At 35.1% G+C, this 10312-nt stretch overlaps 1 protein-coding gene across 2 annotated transcripts; it reads left to right on the top strand.

Moving 5' to 3' along the window:
• The first annotated feature begins 2730 nt into the window (after window positions 1-2730).
• On the top strand, window positions 2731-6270 carry LOC119630699 (uncharacterized). 2 transcript variants are annotated; one of them, XM_038021025.1, is made up of 2 exons: window positions 2731-2986; window positions 3476-6270. In XM_038021025.1, the coding sequence occupies exon 2, from the start codon at window positions 3479-3481 to the stop codon at window positions 5642-5644; it is 2166 nt and encodes a 721-aa protein (XP_037876953.1). In that variant the 5' UTR covers window positions 2731-2986; window positions 3476-3478; the 3' UTR covers window positions 5645-6270. The 2 variants fall into 2 exon arrangements, with proteins under 2 accessions (XP_037876953.1, XP_037876954.1); XM_038021026.1 differs by having other exon boundaries at window positions 2731-3006.
• The last annotated feature ends 4042 nt before the right edge of the window (window positions 6271-10312 follow it).

The following is a 10312-nucleotide window of genomic DNA, read 5'->3' as shown; positions in this document are numbered from 1 at the left end:
TCGCGCGCAACTTACGCGCCAGAATTTTGTCGACACTGATTTTAGTTTCTCTTGACTATTTTTGATCTGATAAATGTATTTCCAATTGCGTTCCGAATTTGTGTTATTGTTTCCGCTGGCTGCTTTGTACTGGTGGTAGAACCTCTTGTGAGTCCGCATGGGTAGGTACCAGCACCCTGCCTATTTCTCCCTTGAAGCAGTAATGCGTTTTGGTTTGATGAGTGAGGCAGCCGTTGTAACTATACTGAGACCTTAGAACTTATATCTCAAGATGGGTGGCGCATTTACGTTGAAGATTAATACCAGATGGGCTGTGAGCTTGTCCACCCTTCAAAGCAATAAAAAAAACGTCTAGATGTTAAGTGGTTATCGTACTCCATTGGCACTTAGCTTGAGATATGAAGTCTTAAGCGTAGGAGTGTCATACCCATCAAACCGGAACACGTGAAATCTAGACAGAAATAGCAGGATTTCGGACAAGGAGAATTTTACAGATTTTATTTTTATAAATACAAATATTATTCCTTCGTTGTTCGTTCCTTGAAGTTAGACTTGGTGAAAGTGTGTTAGATATAATAACAGCGATAGTTTCACCTATCACAAAGCTGAGCCTCGGCCTTTTTATCTCCACTATGTCTGTATAATAAATTGTAATATTTTTTAGAATTAGAATTTTTATGTCATATTAATTGAAAAGTTATTTGTATTGTGGAGTAAATAAATGTAACTATCATTAATATCGTTTTAGATCCTAAATACTTCCTAAATATTTAATATAAAAAAGTATGTACCTACCTATACGCCCGCTGTTGAATATAAGTTTTATGTTTATTTGTTGCTAATACTTAACCTAACTACAGGCCTTTTTAGCCATTAGAACACATCCCTCGAGATCTTTTAAGTCTAGTAATTCCAGAGATCGCATAGAACAAACAACAATTTTAGCTCTAGTTAATATTTGCGTAGACGTAGAGACGCCGATGTGTAGGTAGGTACATTTTAATATATTAACTGTTACTTACGTGCGAGCCTAAGATGAGATCCAAGATGGCGTCGGTTAAGCACTTCTTAACGAAAGGTTTGTTAGTATGGATATGGATTTGGAACTATTTATCTAAACACAGCCGACTGAGTTTCTTGTCGGATCTTCTCAATTAGCCGCGATTCCGATCCGATGGCAAATTCTGCGAAGCACTGCTCTTGCTAGAGCTAGTATTAGGAAATTCTCTTATATTGAGCCCTTGAGCTCCCTTACTCGTCTGGGCGTAGCAGAAATAGCCTCCTAGGCTACCAGCGAATAGGTAGGCAGGAAAAAAGTAGACAGCTTAAATCGTTAGAAATCTGAAAGGTTTCTCTATCTATATATTATTAGTACGTGAAGCAAAAACTTTGTACCCTTTTTTACGCAAATTGCGCGGACGGAGGAGTATGAAATTTCCCACACTTATAGAGAATATAGAGAAGGAGTGCACAATGCTAATATTGTTTTAAAGAATGCATAAAAGATACATTAAATCAATAAAGAAAAAATTACACACACTGCCATGCATTTGACACACACACATATGTAGGTATGTATACTCTTTGTTTATTGTCAAACTTTAGTTAATCCTTAGTCTGTGGTCAAATTGAAAATAGGTTAATATTGTTTATCTTTAATGTTATTTGTCTATAGTGTAGTCTTGGCGGAGTCTGTGATTATAGAAGTATAATGATTATATAAGTCTTTGACAATATAACCTTAATAATGTTCAAACTTATAATTTCAATTAATTATAGTCGAATTTCGACCACTGCGAGACCACTTGTTTCAATAAATTAACGATCTGACCTTTCGCAATTACACGCATTGCTACTCCGCGTCAAAAATAGGAATGTCGTTAACAAGTTTCATCGTGGGAGACGAATAGTTTTTCAGCACAATTTAAGGAAATTTCGAACAAATTATTGACTATTTCCCTATTGTCTATGTCTACTAATATTGTTTAAGTGGTTCTTACTACGATGTTTGCAATTTAAGTCTCCGTAAATCAGTTGTTGTAAGCACCACAATCACCGACGGGGCTTACATTGCCCAAACCAAACTTACCAATATTATCTCAGCGCGGATAATCCTTCAATTATAAAAAAACAAAAAACTAGTCTATACCATCCGAAACGCGCACTTCTCAACTTTCTGTCACAGGTGCCACTTTCAGACTTTCGAGTCTCGGTATATGTATGTATGTTTATTTTAAAAGTGCCCGCTCCATACCAACTTACCTCGGCCACACCGAGTTATAATATCGTCGGTAGTTTCCGCGGGAGGTTGTGGGGCTGAGCGCGGGGCGCGATCCACTTATCTACATACATTAAACATTATTTACAATCTTACTCGTTACGAAATTGAAACAAAAATATTAAATATTCAGAGCTACATACGTTTTAGGCAAAAAATAATAAAAAGCTTGAGTGTTCCTATTAATAAAATTACCTCCATTTAATTAGGTATTTTTCGATGCTTCTACCAAATAAATAGCTCTCAAGGTGTGGTATAAATAAACATTGGTGACTACTTAGCAGTCGATGAGCTGACATATTATTTTTTAATGAGTAGTAATACCACCTGATGTCTATAGTTATCATCACCTATAGACATAGCAACGTGAATGTCGCCACCAACCTTGGGACTTGAGGTCGAAAGTTGGTCGTTGTGTCTAAAATAGCACCATCCCATCTCTTTCCTTGATTACCGTGAAACCTGGCGACTTTGCCAAAGGTTGTTAAATTTGCCATGACCCGACTTATAAGACAAAATAATTTATAACGTCAAAACTTTATGTTTCTTAACGTTTGCAATAACTTTGAAATAATTTTGAATATTTTGTTGGCAACATCTTATTTTTTTTGACAACCCAGATTTGAAAAAATTGACATTTTTGGCCGTTACATTTTTCAACTGCTAAGTTCGTGGTAACTACGTGCTCCAGAACTTCAGTGTAAATAAGTGAGTTTTATGTTTTGTAGGTAAGTTAAATTTTAAAATAACATTCTTAATAGTGTTTTTTTATCAAAGTTATGGTAATTTACGTTCTATAAATTAATTTAGTCTTAAAATCACTGTTGGCAAATTTGCTAACCAGATACAAAGTTTTGGTGATGTAAACTTTGCCATGTTTTCTATGAGGCTAGGGCTGTCACAAAAATATTAAAAAAAAAAAACTTTTATTGTTACTTAATTTCAAATCCAAATTATCATACTTCTATTATTTATATGGATGGATAAGTATTTGTTACTCTTTCAAGTAAAGACTACTTAACGGATTTTGCTCAAACGTAGATAACTATATCCTATATATTATTCTGATCTATAAAATAGTATCACATTAAGAGCTACGAGCTTAGAGTAGTAACCATGAACGCTATCACGGCAAAATCATGGGAGTCAGCTAATATAAGTATAAAATATTCAATTATTTTCATTATATCATTCTAGAACATGGGCGGTAGCCGTTCAAGACGTGTGCTGGGGAGTAGATCCTATAAAAATTATTCGGCTCAAATGTTAGACACCGCAGTGGATCTGGTAAACCGCAAAATTATTTCATCTTTAGAGGCATCAAAGCAATTTCTAATTCCCAGAAGAACAATAGACAATAAAGTGAAAAAGAAACACCCAAAAAAGCCAGGAGCTCAGCAACGACTTACTGCTGCCGAAGAACTAGACATAATAAAAGTACTCACCGTGGCAGCAGATTTTGGGTCACCTGTATCGAGATTGGAACTTAGGCTCATCGTCCGCACATACTTGAACAAAAATAATAAGGGGCATTTGTTTAAACACAACCTTCCTGGAAAGTGGTGGGTTAAAAATTTTTTGAACCGCCATAAAGAAATGCTAACAGAAAGAGCCGTGCAAAACATTAAAAGAGTTCGCGCTTCTACTAATACTGATGACTTTGAAAATTATTTTGAAAATTTACGTAAATCTCTTGATAAAATACCGGCTAAAAACATTTTAAATTATGATGAGACTAATCTCTCGGATAATCCTGGTTCAACGAAATGTATTTTTAAACGTAAAGTAAAATATCCGGAACGTATAATGAATACTTCCAAAGGAAATATTTCTATAATGTTTGCTGCGACGGCGGATGGTACTCTGTTACCTACATATACCGTTTATAAGGCTGAGCATTTATGGACAACGTGGTGCGAAAATGGGCCTGGCAAAGCGCGATATAACAGGAGTAAATCTGGTTGGTTCGACTCGACAGTTTTCCAAGACTGGTTTAATTCAGTTATCATACCATGGGCAGACAAACTGGATGGTCCAAAGTTGATTATAGGCGACAATCTTTCAAGCCACCTTAATATTGATATAGTCAGTAAATGTGAAGAACGGAACATAAGATTTACTTTTTTACCACCAAACTCAACTCATATATCCCAACCACTGGATGTGGCATTTTTTGGTCCCTTAAAAAGAAAATGGCGTGATATTTTGACCCAATATAAAATACATAATCCAGCAGAACCTCAAATTAACAAAGCCCACTTCCCCATGTTGTTAAAATCTCTATTAGAGGCTATAGAAATAAATAGTAAAGCAAATATCTGCGCTGGATTTAAGGCAACAGGCATAGTGCCTTTTAATCCCCAAACAATATTACGAAAGATACCCGATTATGAAGAGCAAAACAATTATACAATCGATACCGCGCTCTTAGATTATTTGAAAGCCAATCGTACAGCGAACCCTCTACAAAAATTAAGAAACAAAAAATTAAATATTACTCCAGGTAAGTCTATTTCCTCTCAAGAAGTTCAGTTATTCATGACGAAAAAGAAATCTAAGTTATCTAGAGAAACAAATCGAAGTAACATTAACGAAGCTCAACAAACTTTTCTTGATCTAGAAACGAATCTTGATGCAGAGCCAGTGATCGATGAGCCTAATTCAAAAACCCGACCAAAGGTTACTATTCTTTCAGAAGTCAGATTTAGTCCATATAATTGCGCCTATGCAGATTTGACAAAGATGCTTCCACAGAATCTTAAAAAGGTAGATAAAAGCTACAACATATTCAAATCTGAAAGTAAGGAGAATCTGCCCGTAATTCAACCTGAAGAAGAATTTTTAGAGTACATAGATTACGAAAACCAAATGCCATCAACGTCTGCAGATAATAAAAGGTTGATACTTAAAAAACCGGAGTCATGTAATGCAAAAAAGAAGATAAAGAGAGACAATAGTGACGACAATAGCGAAAATAGTGACAGTTATTCCTTAAGAGATACTTCTGAAGATGAATGTTTTATACCATCGGAATCAGAGTCATGTGAAGATTTTGAAGAACAAAATGTACAAAACACAGTGAAAAAATGTGAAACTCTTCGGATTGATAGTTACGTTTTAGTTAAATTTTGTGGGCCAAAAACCAACAAATACTATGTTGGAAAAGTATTGGATATTATTGATGATTCTGGTATGTATGTTAAATTTATGAGGAACAGAAAGGAAGAATTTTATTGGCCACATATCGATGACATTAGTTATACAGTAAAAAGTGACATCGAAATTATCCTAGGAATCCCTCACGAGGGTCGAAGAGGTACTTTAAGATTTGACTGTATCGACTTTTCAAAGTACAATGTTCAATAATATGGTTATGTGCCCATCGGTATGTCATTTATGATGATTCCTAAATGATTGATGAATGGTGAATGATTTTATAATTACGTACATTAAGTATTTTCATATTTAATGATAACTTAAAAAAATTTAACCCCAAATTTTGTCTTATGCTTGATTATGTTTCTTGTTACAACTGATTAACAAAGTCTTTGGTTTATCTTGAACACTAAATATTTTTTTTAAATTTCTTGGGCTCTTATCATTTTAGTCTTTGGTTTTACAAAATTATCAAGTTTACCTTACAAAAAAAAATTGATACTTTCCTTTATGTTATTGTGATTTATGTCGATCTCATATCCTCGTTAAGGGTTTTTTTATTTATTGATAAGTTCAAAGATTTTAAGTTCCTAAACACTATCATAAGATTGGATAAGTTTATCATTGTAACTGATTACCAAAAGTACTATTTAATTTATCCTATCTTTATTAAAGCGTATTTTATAACCTATATATTTTAATAAGATAATTTACTGATAGACTGAAAGATTTTATGCTCCTAAGCATTATTTTATACTTGTTTGAATATATGGTTAAAATAACTGATTATACTATGTAGGTACCCTATATTTATTAAAGTTTTTTTAAAACCTTAATATTTTTTAATCTTGTGACAACCCTGACTCTCATTTCTATTTTGTTTGAAAAAATCTAAAAAGGGCGGCTAAATTTGCCACATTGTAGATATTTCCATTACTAGCCGAGAATATGATAAAATTTTAGTATAATTTTACTGTGACCAAGCCTGTGGCAATGACAACAGTGGCATTTTACAGTAATTCCATTTATTTCATTTAAAATTTGGGTATGGCAATCTTACCAAAAGTGACGGTTAACTTTGCCATTTTTGTTTTTGGACTTAAATATCAATTATATTTAAGAAAACAATAGATATTTGGTTACATTTCAACTATGCATAAAATGCACTATCAAGCTGATTGATTGCTTTTTTATATTCTCATAGAGATTTTTTGAGAAAAACCTTTCCAAACTTTTTTATCCGCCAAAAAGTGGCAAAGTTGCCAGGTTTCACGGTATCGTAAAATCAGTATCAACACTTCACAGTTTCTTTAGTGACAGATACTAAGCCTCAAATTATAATGCTTTAAGACTAAGGCTATACGTGTTAAGATTTGAATTGGAAATACAATAGATTCATTTCCTAGTGCTTAATATCTTTCTTTATTACACCTGGAGTACCTTGGATATCCTGTGTGTTTCAGTTGACAATCGCGCTGAAATTCTAGCTATAGATAGCTTTTTTTTATTGCCACTAACCTCGAGGAGTTATACTGGCCTCACCGAATGTACACGAGAGATTTTTTTTGCTTAGATTGGTGGACGAGCTCACAGCCCACCTGGTCTTAAGTGGTTACTGGAGCCCATAGATATCTACAACGTAAATGCGCCACCCAGGTTGCGATATAAGAAGATCTCAGTATAGTTACAACGGCTGCCCTACCCTTCTAACCGAAACACATTGCTGCTCACGGCAGAAATAAGCGTGGTGCTGGTACCTATCCGCGCGGACTCACGAGAGGTCCTACCACCAGTATTACCAGTATAATTTCCAACGTTAGCCGCAATAAAAGCGGTGTTTCGCTAAATCTACCACCGAGAAGATCCGCCGAAAATTTCAGCTGGTAGCATGAGATAGTACGTATTGCCGGTTTACCGAAACTTTCACCTTACTCAATATAGGCGTTTCATTTCGCTTAATGGAGTCCATGGGCGCAGCTAACACGACCATGAGGCCTACTCATTTGACCAGACCAAAGTCGCACCGTCTTCAGACCGTAGCGCTTATTTTGAACTATAATTAAATTACCATTTTGACTACAGGATACAATTATCATGCGACCTTTACACGAAACGAAATTCAAACACGTTATATTCACTCGATACCAGTAGGTATACGAACGAGGACTACAACGTTGAAACACTTGGTTGTTACTGTAAAACTTTGCTCTGTAAAACTAATTAATTCCTCCCTACATCCGTGGAGGTAAAGCGGCGTTCACAATGCTAAGGAAGCTCGGCGTATCTGTTTCAAATACTTTACGTCGTAAATCTTCTGTATACTAGGCGCTAGATTGAGTCTGGTATAGCCTTTATAGGTCTTATTACTGTCTACGTTTTGACTTAGTTACAATATGGTCCACAATCAACTCACTTTGGGAATAAAAGGTATTAGATTGGCAGCTTAGGTTTCTGTAATTCAATTACCGTAATTTCTACAATTTTGATACCAATAGACTCGAAAGTCTGGTCCAATTAATGAAGAAACGATGCAATCTGTCGAAATAAAAAAAAGGTACATACGTGCTATTTGCCTGTTTTATTTTTTGTATTTGTTTTGCCTATAAGCTTGCTACATAGCAGCAGAGCTATTTATGAATACACTTGCTAACTCATCTGGTGAAACATGGCTAGGGAAGCCGATTAAGACGTGAGGTCGAAATCTTAATTATGTAGTGAGACGGCTGTCCCATCTTTCAAAGCGCAAAGGTATTTCGCGGTAGATATAAGCAAGACCATGGTACCTACCAATACCTCCCTATCTATTGAGGTTCGCGGGGATCCGCTGGATGCAGGCAGCGCAGGACCGGTTTTGTGGCGAAGCTTATGTCCAGCTGTGGACGTCTGTGGGCTGATAAGAAGAAGTACCTACCAAGTTTTTTTATTTTTTTTTATTGCCTTGCAGGCTGACGAGCATACGACCCATCTGATGGTAAGTGCTCACCGTCACTCATGGACGTCAGTAATTCCAGGGGCAGAGCCAAGCCGCTGCCTACCATTATACATTCATTACACATACATCAAGTACTTATAATTCATTCTAACGCCACTAAAGATATACATATAAGTATTAGTGAACGGTCGGTTCGTTCTTTGTCGTCTGGTTCGTGTACGTCTTTTAGGAAGGCATTGAAAATACTGACTGCTGCCAATCACGTTCGCCCTCGTGCCATTTCTTTTTTTAGATACGCTTTTATTAGCTTCAAACGTATGTAGGTTTGTTAGTATGTAACGGAATCTTTGAACGTGATTTTGACCCCCTTCAAAATGTCGGATTAACTTCGGCATACTTATTAAGGACCGATGACAATTCAATATTTAAGTAATAAAATGAAAAAATTGAAATTCAACTATAAAATGAAAAATAAATAATAGTTTAGATAGAAAGCTAGTTATAAATATTTTGTGAACAGATATGAGTAGAAGGGTTATTTTGATAATATCCTGTAAAGCACACCACGCTTTTTTTACAGTCAAATCATTTTTTCTTATATTATTTTTAATTCAAATTTAATAAAATTTATTTTCTATTTTTTAGTTGGATTTTCTATAAAAGCGTTTTTTTTGTTTTTTTTTTAAATCGTTTCAAATAGCCTGTCAAGTATTTGTCTTAGTCTATGTCATTGTAGGTCGTATGTCTAGTCAAAGGGGTTGCACGCCACGACAATTAGTGATAATTAATTATATTAGTATAAAATTTTACTAGGTAATCAAAATCGCACCGCACATTGTCCGATCGGTAAGCTTCTTAAGCGTAATTTCGTCGTAGCTCTCCGTTAATATTTTCATACGTTTTATGGAAATAACACTTTTGTATTAAAAACTTTGTCTTTTGCTCTCTGAGCGCATGCAGTTCGGTAGGGTTGCTTCGAATTTGGAATTCGTTAGGGTTGGTGCATCCATATTTTATTCGCTTCGTAGTTCGTTAGTTTAGAGTAATTTTAAAAACATTAAAATCTGAGATCTGTGACCCATTTTTTTTCATCGTATCGTTAAAAATGAATTTATCTATTTACATTTTAATTGTATGAATTTTTTTCTATTCAATTTTATTAATGTATTATTGAAAGTTTAACTAAAACAGAGGTTTAATTAATTATTAGCCCTAATTATGAATACTGGTTCAAACTATATGAAAACGGTATTATTTACGAAATATTATATATCCCGATTAATATTTATGTGTTTGTTTGTCTCATCTTTCACGGGGAAATGAAGCAAAGGGTTGGCCTGATTAAAAAAAAATGATAGTTTTAAGTCAGGCGAATGACGTGGCCTATCTTTTATTCCGAAAAAAAACCCATTCCCATAGGAAACTACACTGACGCTTTCACTGACTGACTTGACAGCTAGTATTACTATCTTGATGATACAACGATATACTAACCCATAGACACAGCCCACTGAGTTTCTCGCCACACTTTCTCAATGGGTCGCGATTCCGATCCGGTGGCAGATTCTGCGAAGCACTGCTCTTGCTAGGGCTAGTGTCAGCAAATTCTTTCAGGTTGAGTCCGTGAGCTCACCTACTCATCCGGGCGTAGCATCATGTAGTAAGCGTAGTAAGCATAGCATCTTCAGCTACCAGCGAATGAGTACGGGAAAAATAATAATAAATCTAATAGCTGTGGCATAAAACTAATGTCTATCGCTTTAATATAAGGCAGCCATTACGCTAACGATTATCATAGAATTTAGTGTTCTGATCTTGAGACCGATAAATATTCAAAGTAACTAGCTGACCCGGTAGGCTTCGTAGTGCCTCAATCGATAAATAAAAGACCTAAACTTTTGTATAAAATAAACTTAAAACAAACAAAAGGAATCCATCCGTCCGAC

This window comes from Bombyx mori, chromosome 27, assembly GCF_030269925.1.
Source record: "Bombyx mori chromosome 27, ASM3026992v2".
NCBI classification, from domain to species: Eukaryota; Metazoa; Arthropoda; class Insecta; order Lepidoptera; family Bombycidae; genus Bombyx; species Bombyx mori.
This window is presented reverse-complemented; position numbering and strand designations above follow the sequence as displayed.

Excerpts from the sequence above, each read along its gene's own strand:
- LOC119630699 (XM_038021025.1), top strand. The coding sequence starts at position 3,479 with ATGGGCGGTAGCCGTTCAAGACGTGTGCTGGGGAGTAGATCCTATAAA.